The sequence below is a fragment of the Cyprinodon variegatus genome, unplaced genomic scaffold (assembly GCF_000732505.1).
Source record: "Cyprinodon variegatus isolate N-32 unplaced genomic scaffold, C_variegatus-1.0 Scaffold445, whole genome shotgun sequence".
NCBI lineage: Eukaryota > Metazoa > Chordata > Actinopteri > Cyprinodontiformes > Cyprinodontidae > Cyprinodon > Cyprinodon variegatus.
Genome location: NW_015150898.1, coordinates 597714 through 611213, shown reverse-complemented (window position 1 = coordinate 611213; position 13500 = coordinate 597714). Strand labels below are relative to the sequence as shown.

General features: G+C 38.4%; 1 protein-coding gene across 1 annotated transcript; it reads left to right on the top strand.

Moving 5' to 3' along the window:
• The first annotated feature begins 8259 nt into the window (after window positions 1-8259).
• LOC107093769 (cysteine-rich protein 2-like) lies at window positions 8260-11498 on the top strand. The gene is made up of 5 exons (XM_015389034.1): window positions 8260-8408; window positions 8504-8729; window positions 10601-10695; window positions 10803-10857; window positions 10962-11498. The coding sequence occupies exons 2-5, from the start codon at window positions 8687-8689 to the stop codon at window positions 10970-10972; spliced, it is 204 nt and encodes a 67-aa protein (XP_015244520.1). The 5' UTR covers window positions 8260-8408; window positions 8504-8686; the 3' UTR covers window positions 10973-11498.
• The last annotated feature ends 2002 nt before the right edge of the window (window positions 11499-13500 follow it).

Genomic DNA, 13500 nt, shown 5'->3' with positions numbered 1-13500 from the left:
GAACTACTCAAAAAAATATATATAATGGTTCCAGAACTCCTTATTCCAGTAAGTTTAATTTGTATTGTGAAAGAAACTTCACAATATTTATTTTCAGATAAAGCAGTTTATACTGAATCAGATCCAAAACCAACCTTAATTGTGACTTCAGGTCTAATCTTTGCCTTTACCCTTTAACCAAATCCATGTAGAAAAAAAGGGAAACATGAAGGCAGATTGCAGGCTTTTATACAGACCTTGCAAAACACCATAACATCCCATAATAAAATCTGACTGACCCAGCCACTCATGATTACTAATCGTTTAATAATGGCTGCCATGCTATATTAATATCACTTCACAGAAGCATTAGAAGACTTAGGGGCTTTCCCCAGATTAATATGAGAAAAACAAGGTATTATTTTGCTGACTTTTATTCATTGATACTTTAAGTAGAGGATTATAGTCATTGGACCATCTGACCACAGGAAGGCCATCACAAAAAAACATCCCAGATATAGGTCACCACATGGCATTATACAGTAATACAGACTTATAAAAGAATTATCCAGACAAAATAAAATGTAATTCTCAGTGAAGAATGTGTAGTGTATCCCTTTAAAAACAAAACAGTTATCAAAGAATGCTTTTAAATAAAACTGAAAATATTTATTTGGTGATCTGTTGTAATCTATCTCAGCTTTATCTTATTTACCACATGTCCTGAACTTTGAGCCTAATAGTGAACATTAAGCTGAGAAGGAACCCCAAAGCTATTTCATATTTTGGGCTTGGAGCTGTAAGAAGGATATTAAGAGCTGAAAGAAGTTGACTCGTGACTCTGCAAGAGCAAGGAGGAAAAAGAAGACCTCTCAAAGTCTTGAATGTTCATCTGTGTGCATAGATGATACATTCATAGTTTGTGTGGGAAGAAGGAATCATTCCAGTCGTTTTCCTTCATGAGTTCCAGCCCTTTACCTCCTCCCAACCCACATGCACTTCTCAGAGCCACACCAGAGGACAGCAGAGCAGCTTGGGTTTCTCTAGGTCTCTCTCTGTCCTTCTTTCTTTACACCAGTTGTGGAACGTTGCTGTAAATACTTCCTGTTCCTGCTGACACCTTCCCCATGTATTTCCAGTTGGTGTTGGTGTTTCTCATATGACTAGGCAGGAGTGAACCAAGCATGTAAATGAATGCCAGTGCGGGAGTGTCTGTTAAGAGTTTTGGCAGTTTTCTCAACACGGTCTTAGCAAAAGATCCACTGGGAAATGTGGTTTTAACGCCCCCTCTCTCCTTTCCTCCTGTTATTTCTTTTTACAATTGCATTTCCTCCCCTCTCTATACTTTCTTTTTTGTTATTTTTACAATTTTCTAATCATTCCATTAGTTGTGATTCAGTTTGATTTAAAATAATAGTTGAAATTTCCCGTTTTGTTTTACCAATCATTCAGCTCAGATCAAAGATACTTTATTGATATCTTTAATAATAGAATCTTATAAATCTCTGGAGAAAATTACCTCTGCATTTAACCCATCCCCTTGGGGAGCAGTGGGCTGCCATTGTGCGGCACCCAGGGAGCAGTGTGGGGTGAAGGGTCTTGCTCAGGGACCCAGTGGAGGCTGTGGGGATCAAACTGGGTACTTGCAACATTCTCACAGAACAAGCGCACTACTCTAACCTCTAGTCCAAGACTCCCCCATCTATCTTTCAAAAGGAAAGTAATTGACAAAGTAACTGATATGTTATTTTTCATCAAGTTTCATCAAGACGAAGCCTTTGAATTAATACATTGTTGTTGCTTAACAGCCTCCTGAAGAACATGCTCAGTTTTGCCAATAACTTTCTTCATTTTTTCTGAAGAATTCTTCTTTGTGAAATCATCTCGAGCGATTCCAGAGGAGCTACTAGTACACAGCTGGCCTTCGTTATTAACTCGTTTAGCTTTTAATATAATTTTCTCTGATGTTGTAAAAGCAGGTAGAAGAGATCACTCTCCACAACAGAATATGGAAGATATGCAGTATCTTGGTGCAAACACTGTAAGCTTACTTAAAAAGCACAGTCTCCTCTGTCCCTTCTTGTAGACAACTTTGCAGTTACATGAACACCAAGCTTTTTATAGTTCTAAACAATTTCCACTTCTTTCTCTGGTGTACCCAATGATTGCAGAGTCAGATTACAAGACTCTATATTGTACCAGAAGTCAGAAGTGCATAGATTAAAAAAAGAATGGTGAGAGTATCATCCCCTGAGGTGCTCCTGTGCTACTGACTACCTGAGGTCCTTGACTCTGAACTGATCAAGGCTGAGTTTGGAAAATCTAAGTTTCTAGTTTCATGACTGGTGTAAGTTGGTTTAACTCTGAGAGGGTTCACTCGGAGTCAAGTGCGTGCGTAACAACTACACAAAACTAACATCAAAGGAGCCTTGATTCCACGAGTCACCATGACAACAGGCAAGAGGAAGTCTAGCTATTTCACACCACTGGAACTGACATTTTAATGCACAATTAAAATAAATATTGGAGTTTATGCTTAAAAGAAAGAGCAACAGTGCTTGTTCCTGCTGTTTAAAATTTTTTTTATTAAGAATTAAGTTTCAGATAACTAGAAATGTTTGAAAACTTTAAGTGCCCATTTTGACATTTATCAGCTTGACTGTAAATGTATTTTTGATATATGAAATACATATTCATTACAACTAATAAATGTGAAAACAGCCTGTTGTAACCACAATAACATTAGAGGGGAAAACTAGTTAATTCCTTTATTGGTAGTTTATTGATGTTTTCTGCTTAGGTTCAGTCACCTGGGAGAAGGGGAAGGTGAAGCATAAAATTCGATCAAAGAGGTAGAACCTGTGCATCATCTCATGGGGTACCTCCTCATTTTGATTCTGTTTTATATTACACACTAAATACTAGTTGTTTTCTATAATGCTCTCACATTAACAGCCTCTCACCGATATCACGTTCTGTTAAATAACGGACAGATAAGGTTGTATATGCATGTGATGGATTGTGAGATGAATCAGTTTTTCCCATTGAAAATAGAATTGTTTGCTAATAAAAGTTGCTCCTTTACTGATTGAATCCTTGTTTGTGTTTTTAATACCTAACTGATCTACCGATATATATTTTTACTATTTTCACAAAATTAAAAAAGAACTCTCGTGACTAAACCAGGAAATGAAACCACCTTTAAGAAGGACTGCAACAGAGGAAACTAAATCTATTGAGAAAATTCTGCTCCTCACTGGGATAGCGCCATTAACACTGCAGCAGACATGTATGCACTGACTGTGGCCTTTTTGGAGGGAAGCCCACACTGCCGGCAGGGCTTTAAGCTACAAAAAGGGTGACCCCAGTGCCTAACATTTCTGATGTCCATAACAACACACACGCATAAAAAAAAATCACCAACTACCCGCTCGCACTAAAAAAATATCTGCCTGACCCCCGACCCGTTTATTTTTATTTATGTATTTTTCAGCCGCAAAAGAGCATTTTAGTGGGTGACCCGTCGGGGACCCGCGGGTACCCGACCCCTTGCCGGACTCTACTCTGGCCAACTGCTCATGAGCTAACTGCCTTTTCCCAATGACATGTTTCAGCTCCCTCTAAAGCCAGGCAAACACTGTAGGATTTTCGGGGCGATTTTCCAGTCGTAGGAGAATTTTTCGATCGGGCTGACTTTTAGCCTAATTGTGCGTTGTGCGTCGTGTAATGTACACGGGGTTACGAGCGGCGATCAGCCTCTCATGACCACCTCCTGATCAGGAATCCTGACTGTCGTAGGCAAATCGCTCACTCGCGAAATCAAGGATTCTCCTTTTCTTCTTCATCTCAGATGTAAACACAGAAGCATGGTGGAAGTGCAATGAGTGAAATGGAGTTCTTTCTGTAAAATTGAAAGATACGTCCAAATACGTCGTCACCTTTTCTTTTTAGGGCTTTCAGTACAAAATTACACAAATTGCCAAGGCAGCGCATTTCACACTAGTGAGCTTAATATCCCCCTTCTATTTGTTTGGCTTCGGGATAGTAAAGTCAGAGCAGCTCCATCTCACTGCGGAGCTGAGTCCGACGTAGTTTTTAGTCGTAAAGTGAGAGCAAGTAGATCGCATCAGAGCGTCGGGCCGAACAGAAATCGTTAGCTGTGAACTCACACTGTACGACTAAACCCTATGGTTTAGTCGTACAGTGTGAGCAGTAGCTGTGTTGAATGATTGAAAAAAAATTGCACAGTTCAATAAAGATATTCAATAACTTTTAGGTCAGAGCTCAAAGAGGGTCACTTCAAAGTAGCCCGTTGTTTTCCTCTTAGCCATTCTTTTTATGTTTTGAGTCATTATGCTGATTCAAAACTCATGACCAACAACTGAGACAAAAGAAAAACTTTGTAGCTTGTCAACATGTAGTTTGGTGTGTTTCATTCTGGGTCTTTTATGATTCCAAAAAAGTGAAAACACAATCCTCTGGACTTTGTTTCCAAGTCTGAAGATGTTTTGCTTCTCATCCAGGAAGCTTTTTCGATTCAAAATTTCAGAAATGGCGTCGAGTTCCAAGCTTTATAGATTGGCCCAACAAAGCCTTGTTTTTGTCTGTATATTGGAGAAACCAAACAACCTCTCCACAGCCGCATGGCCCAACACAGAAGAGCAAACTCCTCGGACAACACTCTGTGGTCCATCAACATCTTATGGACAAAGGACATTCTTTTATCTGTTTTTTTTTTCTAGAATATTTTGTTAATTGGGGTGTGCAGGTGGCGCAGTGGTTAGTGCGCACGACCCATGTACGGAGGCCTTAGTCCTCGACGCGGCCGACCCTGGTTTGAATTCGGCCTGTGGTCCTTTGCCACGTATCTCTCTCTCTCTCTCATACCGCCTTTCCTGTGAGCCTACTGTCAGAAAAATGAGCCACTAGTAAAAACTTAAAAAAAAGAGGAATATTTTGTTAACGTTTGTCTTATCCGTTTGTGGGGTCCGTTATAGTTTCCCTACTGTGGCCATGTCCAGGGTGGTTGATTACAGTCCCATGAATCTTAAATCTCAGAATATGTGCCTCTGTAGCCAATTAACTTTAACATACTTGTCTTTAGGTTTCTTTCTAGTCTACTGAGACAACTCTTTCCTTCACTTCCTGTGGTCCACGTTGAGTGTGGTACACACCAGGTCATCAAACAGCACACTGACTCCCTGTGGCCCTATATATATAGGCCCACTGACTGATTACATGACTGTAGACACCTGTGATGCTAATTATTGAACACACCTAGGGGTACCATCATTCTTGTCCAGAACCATGTTTCATTGTTCTGTTACAGCATGGGTGAAAAGCAATGTCTGATTTTCATTTGTTCATTTTCCTTTTTCATTTATTTATTTTTATTTATTATTAAATTTGAGGGTTCAGGGTTCGATTCCCGGTCCAGGGTCTTTCTGCCTGGAGTTTGCATGTTCTTCCTGAGCATGCGTGGGTTCTCACCGGGTACTCCGGCTTTCTCCCACAGTCCAAAATCATGACTTTTAGGTTAATAGGCTTCTCTAAATCCTCCTTAGGTGTGAGTGTGTGCATGAATGGTTGTTTGTCCTGTGTGTCTCTGTGTTGCCCTGCGATGGACTGGCGACCTGTCCAGGGTGTACCCCACCTCTTGCCCATTGACAGCTGGAGATAGGCACCAGCACCCCTCTCGACCCCAATTGGGACAAGCGTGTCAGATAATGGATGGATGGATTAATTTAGAGGGTTGAGGGTTTTTGTTTTATATTTGGAGTACCAACAATTTTGTCCATGTATGTATATATGTATGTATGTATGTGTGCAAGTGTTTAAAAACTTGTTTAATGACTGCTAATCTTTTTTTACCCTTTATATTAGAAAAGCTAGATCCTTAAATCAAGACTCGCCCGCTCATCAGCATTTCAATGATGTTGGACACATTTTCAGTAATTTCACATATTGGACAGAAAAGCACAATGATATTATTAAAGACCATTGTTATCCCAAAGCAACCAAAATGACTCATAGGATGACCACATACAAGTCTAAATCCAGGATGTAAATTGTGAACACGCATGGCAAACCTTAACCTGGCATACATGAAGTTTGTCCCTTTTTTTTCTCAGAGTTTTATAGTTCCATGGCCAGATTGACTGAGAATCCACAATAGGTCTTTTATAAATGCCACAAAAAGCAGAAAGGCTTTTCTGCTTTTAGTGGTGCTGGATAAGTATCACTGTATATTCATACAAACAACCTGAAATAATTATAGTTCATATAATAATTTCTACAAACAGTTAACATACATTTCTTAGGAATTAAAAGGAATAGAAGGAAAGTAAATATATAGAATCATATACATTTTAACACGGGTACAAAGTTATAGAAAACCTTCCTGCATTTACCTTTTATAACAAAGAATGTATATAAATTGTATTGCTTTTTTATTTTTTTATTGGAAAAAAGTCTGCTAGGTAGATGTTTTAATTTGCCCCCAAAAGGTTTTTCCTCATCTTACATTTTCAATTTATCAGACCCTGGAATAACATTTTAATCAAAATACCGTAGTGTGGTTTCAGCATAGCAATCATTCTGTGTAGCATAGCCAGTTTTATGTTTATTTTCTGTTTATGATTTCTCAACACAGTCCTAAAAAAACAAACATTTTCTACAAATTTTAAATGCTTTGGGAGCAGAGCTTGCTTGAGGTCTCCATGGACCAGGTGGCTTCTTTGTGCCCCTCCCTGGCTTCGGGTGAGTAAAACAAAATATTGGATATAAGAGCTATAATCAACAAAACCCTCAGTCAAACACTTAGGGAACCTTTCATGCACACTGTAAGGGGTTCTACTACGCAGTGCAGCTGTGCTGAGACTATTCCACCGAGAGTGTTTTCTGAGTGGCACAACTCTGGGAGCTTGAACTCAGATCACGATTGCTTCATCGGGCTATAGTATACTTTCAGGCTTTAACAAGAACAACAAACCAGTAAAGTGTTTATTTTATCAGAACTACCAGCGTTCTGTATCCCCGCTCTTTATCTAATCACCTCACCTTTTTTTTTTTTGGCTCTATCAGGGGTAAGTGAGTTCAAATATTTTTTGATTCAGTTTTTTTTATTTTTTTTATTCAGTGCTCCTATTTATTATGGTTTCAAATTAACTTTAAAAAAAAGATTTGATAAAAGAAAATCTTTTGTTACATAAAGGTCCGTAAAATCTGATCCAAAATCTACACATTATGTCTTTTTATTTGTAAACTGAAATAGATCAGCTGATTTCCTGCATGAACAATCTTCTCTGCTCCTTATAGATGTGGAGTTGGTGCAGCAAGAGGCAAAAATAAAATAGCCACCTATCTTAGAGAACCGGCCAGTGGCCAGTGTGTCTGCGACCCATCAGAAATGCATCCAGTGGAACCGCTCTGATTGACTATAATTGCTGTGATCAGCTGCGACAGCCTGACGAAGCTGCATCATGGAGCTTATGCTCCACATCCTGCAGAACTGAGAGGTAGCTAGTTGAAAATGTAATCTTTATGACTGCACTATTAAACTTTCCCCTTCCTTGCATAATCTAACAGTATCCTCTGTTAAAGAGAAAATAGGAGTGTCTAAAGACTACTTTATGTTTTTTGAGATAGGTAGTTTATGAAGCATATAAGATCATCTCTAAAAGGTCTTGTTGATCCATTTTTCTACTTTTACCAAGGAGGACACCAAATGCATGTTGAAGGAAGCCCGTACATTAATGACAGACATGGTCCTCCCTATGTCTGTAGACCAGCTCTGTTTCTAATAGATGATATCACTTTCATAACAGGAAAATGCCTTAATACATCTTCTTTTACAGTCACTTCAGCTATTTCATAATACCAGCCAGAGGCCTGGGAGCCTGTTCTCCTGTTCTACTCTGGTTTTGACAAGTTCATGATACTTCCCCTTCTTTGACCAGGCGAATCAGTTTCTGGCTACTGTTATCTCCCTCTCTTGGTCTACTTCCATCACCTGTCCTCAGGGGATAACCACCTCCCCCATCTGTCCTTGCAAACAAACCAACCTCTTCATGCCTCACCCTCTTTTTTGTGATGTCACTGATGAGAAGTACAGCCTTTTTGTGGGTGTGTGCGCAGTTTGGGTGTTTGTGAGTCACAGGAGGAGGCTCGTGTGTCTGAGTTTGTGAGGGGGTGGGGGGGTAGGCAGACAGAGGCATAGAAAGGAAAAAGTATTAGGTTTCCCTTTTCGATTCAGAAGCTCACCTCGTTTGGAATCTGGAAAAAAAGGTGAAAAGAGCAAGAAAGGGGAGAAGATGGGTGGGAATGTGAGCAGCTGACAGCTGGTTTTTGTTCCGTCTTTCTTCGCTCCTTTTTCATTCCCTCTTAAACAGCATCATCACTGTGTACACAAAGTATTCGTCAGGTTTGGAGTAAGATATCAGCTTTTTAGAACCTTTGATGTCTTTCAAAATGATTGCAAGACATGATCAAAGATACTGCCTGACTCATTTTTTTGTTTCCATAGTTGCTCATAATCTCAAATCTCAAACTTGACTCTCTTCCTGTGACGTGTGGCCCACCGCATCCGGCTCTGACTTCACACGATTCTGACAAACTTGCAGTTAAACCGCTTTCCTGTCAAATAATCAGTTCATACTTGCATGCACGCGGATGATCATTGGATCTGTGTGATAAATAATTACAGACCATGGTAGGCTACTGTCCAATCTGTGGAAAGCCTGTCTACTTTGGTGAGTCAGACCTCTTTAAATTTTCACACTGTCTCCCTCTGCCTTGGCTGGCATAGATCGTTGCTTTTTTAAGAGTTTTTTTGGGGAAGGTGGGTTCCCCCCCTATTAATACTTGAGCCTATGCTATGGAATAAAGGCCTTTAAAAAGGCATTTAGTATATGGACTTTTTATGCTCATACTATCATCCACAGCTTATTTGAATGTGATTGTACAGGTGAACTTAATATATAATACAAGCAGATGTAAATGGGCTTTGACTGGCATGTGGTTTTCCTTGAGCAAACTTGAGAATAATATAAAAAACTGCTTATTTAGAGGTAAAATTAATGCTTCTTCATTTTGTGTTTAGTTTTCTCACTTTAACTCTCTCTGGCTTTCTGCTTCTCTTTGAAGCACTCACGCAACATAAATTCAAACTCTCGTATCCATAATAACAACAGGATGTGGGTGTGCCCAAACTAGCTTGCACACTGCTGTCAGGGTTTCCTCCTCACCTTCTGCCTCTTATATTCGACATACTCTACCTCACTAGGTGTAGTGGCACATCAAAAGTTTCAAGTCTGCTTTGTTCCTTTTGCAAACAAATTTGCTTGCCCATCCGATCACCAAGGAAATCTCTGATTCTCTATGGTGACCTGAACTAAGTACGTCTTTTTCCCTAAACATCACAATCTATTTGTGTTGAAGGGGTAACAAGCTCATGAGCAATACTCCCCCTAAATTTATTTCTTCAGCCTGATGAGACACAATATTCAGAGAATTCTACTTATAAAGAACCAATAGTCGCTCATATAAAGTATATCTGTTTTTTATTCAAAATTAAATCGACTTTTATAGTTGTGTACAGCACTGTTTATAAGTATTTTTTCACATCTTAATATTCAGATGATAAAAAGCTGTATTAAAAAAAAGAAAACAGAAAAAGTCAACCAAACCAACTCGGCTGATAACAGTGATATCATAAAGAGTTTTTTACATCACTATGGAGCAATTTTTGCCCACTTATCTTTGCAGAATGATTTTAATTCTGTGACACTGGAAATATTTTGATGACAAACAGCCTGTTTAATTCCTGCAACAGTCCCTTCATGCAATATAAACTTAGACTTCAACTCAAACCAATCAAAGATGGACTTGCAGGCGTGTTTTGGATGTTTGTCCCCCTGCCCAAGTATGTTTTATGGGATGGCCACAGCTAGCTGGACTTTATTCCAGATTTTTGGTTAAGGAGAAGAATTTTTTGGTTCATCAACAATTGCAAATAATTTTGAGTTCTTTTCAGTCAGCAATGGTTGTTGGCTATATACTGTCTACTGGTTATAGCTGTAGTGACTTTAACTGATTCAATAAGGCCTACAGTGCTTGATATCTTGTTCTGTGTTCTTGTGTGACCTCATGGATCATTGACTGATTGAGTCCTGGATAATCTTTGGTTTCCTAGTCATTCCCAGGATAGTTCAGCACTGTATGCTCTTTATTTTCCTTAATGATATTTCTCAGGGACATTGCTTCTAATCTATTTTGAAATGTCTTTTAAATGGTATATGATGTGTTGCTTTTGATATATTTTTTTCTTTCTGCTTGTTCTCAAACAGGTTAGGTTTAAGTGACTTCTTGATCAAGTAGTTACTGGATTTGGGTTTGGTTAAAGAAACTATACCAAAAATAACATATATAATAAATATCATAAGCAATCTTTATTTCAATATAGGGCCATATATGACCACAAAGCAGAAGGTAGAGGCAATCTTAGTTTAAAGCTAGTAAAAAAACAATTCTAAAACAAAACAAATAATTTCTTTTTTATACTGGAATCATAGAAAAGGGCTTATCCTGCTCTTTATTTATGTGTCATTTGTTTTTGGTGTAGGGGAGAAGAAGAGGTCCCTGGGGAGGGACTACCATCCTCTGTGTCTGAAGTGCCAGAAATGCAACAGACAGCTGACTGCAGGCCAGCATGCTGAGGTACATGAGGAAGATAAATGAGAAAATGTATAACTAACAAATGAGGAACACAATCTGCTGAATGAGTGTGATGACGCAGTAATCAGGTGTTGATGATTGCATTGCAGTATGATGAGAAGCCGTTCTGCACACACTGCTACATGAAGCTGTTTGGTCCAAGGGGTAAGGTGTCAGCTCACAATTAGATCTCATACATTCAATCAACACAGTCACTAACCTGATTTCTATTTTTTTTCTGTCTCTCATGTGTGGATTTTTCCTTACAGCTCATAGGTAAAGGATGTCTCCACAGCACACCACCTCGACTTCAACACCAGAACCAGACTGAAGCAACCAACAAATACTGACATCTGAAAGAAGGCAGCTGGAGAGCCATTGTGGCTTTTATGACAAACAATACCTGACATATAAATCTAGTTTTTTACTGATTTTATTTTTCTAACTTTTTTTAATTGAATATTTATGAATTTGTAGTGATTATTTAGTTCTACCACTTATTTTACTATTGTAAATTTCAGTGTTTTTTTTTTTTTTTTTTGCCTTTTGCCAAAACCTTGTAGCAGTAAATATTTGCTGTATCTCTGGTAATATTTTTGGTTAATTCTGTGCAAAGTGTTTTTACAACTTTAAACATCAATGCCTTTTATTTGGATTTCAGGCAACGAACCAAAAAAATATAACACATAGTTGTAAAGCTGAATAAAATTAGACTTTTTTAAAATAAAAATGAGAAAAGTGTTGGCATGTATTTGTACTTAGCCTGCTTTAGTTTGATAACCCCCAATAAAATGCAGTGCAATCCATTTTCTTTCATATGATCAATATTCTCAATAATCAGAATTAGTTTATAAGAAGTTTGATCACATAATAAATCTAGCTGCCCCGAAAAGGTATCAGTGGTTTGTGTTAAAACAGGATCATGAAGAAAAGAGAAGACAGCAGAGAGGTCAGGAATGGAGATATGAAAAAGTTTAAACCATCGTTATTTTATAAAACAATGCTTTAAGCACAGAATAGTGTTAAATCCATCATCTGAAACATACATTGCATGAACACCAAGACACCGTCACCAAGTTAAACTGACATTACCAAAAGAGGTTTATTCGTTTTTTGTTTTTTTTATTAATAAAATAACAATAATAATAAGAAAAAAAATATATTAAAATAATAAATAAAATAAATACATATAAAAGAAAAAGAAAAAAAAGGAAAAAAGAAGAGGTTTATTTGTTCGTCATTTATTTTTCACAGAGGCTAATGGCAAGAAACAAGTCTATTGTATAGTTAGCAAAAAAAAGCCATGTAGGGTGAACCTGTTGAAGACTTTGCTCAGTTTGAAGGGAGGCAATGCCGAACGTTTGAGACTGTAAACAAAAAAGAACCATCTATACACAGGGAGGTTATTTACTGTGATGTGGGGATGATTTTCTTCAGCAGAAAATGGGAAAAAGGAGCCGATGAGAAACTGGATTTAGGCAACTATCCGGCAGGTAAATATTCTGAAGGCTACAAAAGACTATAGACCCAGGCGGAGGTTAACCTTCCAGCAAGATGAGGGCTCTAAGCATACAGCAGGAAAACAACAAAAAGAAATGCTTGAATGGAAAAAATGATGTGTTGTTTGGTTTGTTTTAATTCCTTTATTAAGTCTGATTGATGTTCTGTCCCCATCCAAACCATACACCCATTTTCAAACCTTTCCTTTTATGACTATAACATGAAAAAATAAAATAAAGTTTAAGTTTATCTATGCTTCTGCAACAAAATGTACATGATGGCCTCTTTTTGGACATGTGGCTGCATTCAATCAGACACACTCCAATAACAGATCACACCTATGCAGATGAAAAATGGGCTGAGCTGTAGGGCTCTTCCTCATCAGGCAGCCAAGGGGAAAAAGAAGGAAGGAGGGTAGAAGCAGGGAGGGATACGGGTGGTTGCTGTTGGCAGGATAAACCCAATCTTTTGCCAGCAGAATCTACTGGAATGAGCGCTAAAGGAAAGGAAAGGAAAAGACAGATCTCTCACGCTCTCACGCACACATGCATTTGTGCAGTCATGTTCTCACCACTGCGGGGGCTTGTCATCCACTGCTGGCTGAGGTGCACAGCTTTGACACACTATCCCTCTCTAATATATAGAAAGGGAAAGGTGTATTGGTGTCCTCTCCTGCCTGGGGGACACATTAATGGCACACATTTTGAGGGAGAACTGGATAGTGAAATAAGGACTGAGGAAGGCATAAATGGTTGAATGTGAATATAGGATTTTTGCAAAAAAAAAAAAAGGTGCTTTTGTTTTATTTATGTCAACCCCCCCTCATTCTCCTTCACCTCTCAATCCCCTACCTTGATCTTTTGGCTGCTGCACAACCAGCTGGCTGCCTCTCTGCCTATTTGCATGAGTTTCAGCCTGCCTCATTAAAAAAAGACAAGCTCTGACGAAAGGCATTGTTTAAGTGTTGAACATTTGTTAGGGTCAAATGAGCCAAAACATATCCTAGCCCTTCAAAGCACTCTAGAACAATAGCCCTCAAAACTTTTGACTATACTTTCAAAGCATTTATGTGATCCATGGAACGCATAGGTTGTGAAAAGGTTCCTTCCTTAAAGTATGAACCAGTGTTGTGAGTACAAACAATAGAACAAATAGCAAAAAAACCGGTTCTCATTTTTCACTTAAACTCATTTTAGAACTTTGAATCACACAAACGCTTTTCCCCTCCGGTTCTTGTTGGTCTTGAAATGTAAATGCATGACAGCTTAAAACCAAAAAAAAACATTTACTCGACAATATTTCTTAAAA

Excerpts from the sequence above, each read along its gene's own strand:
- LOC107093769 (XM_015389034.1), top strand. The coding sequence starts at position 8,687 with ATGGTAGGCTACTGTCCAATCTGTGGAAAGCCTGTCTACTTTG. Across the intron at positions 8,730-10,600 it reads TGGAAAGCCTGTCTACTTTG|GGGAGAAGAAGAGGTCCCTG; the intron begins GTGAGTCAGACC and ends TTTTTGGTGTAG. Across the intron at positions 10,696-10,802 it reads CTGCAGGCCAGCATGCTGAG|TATGATGAGAAGCCGTTCTG; the intron begins GTACATGAGGAA and ends ATTGCATTGCAG.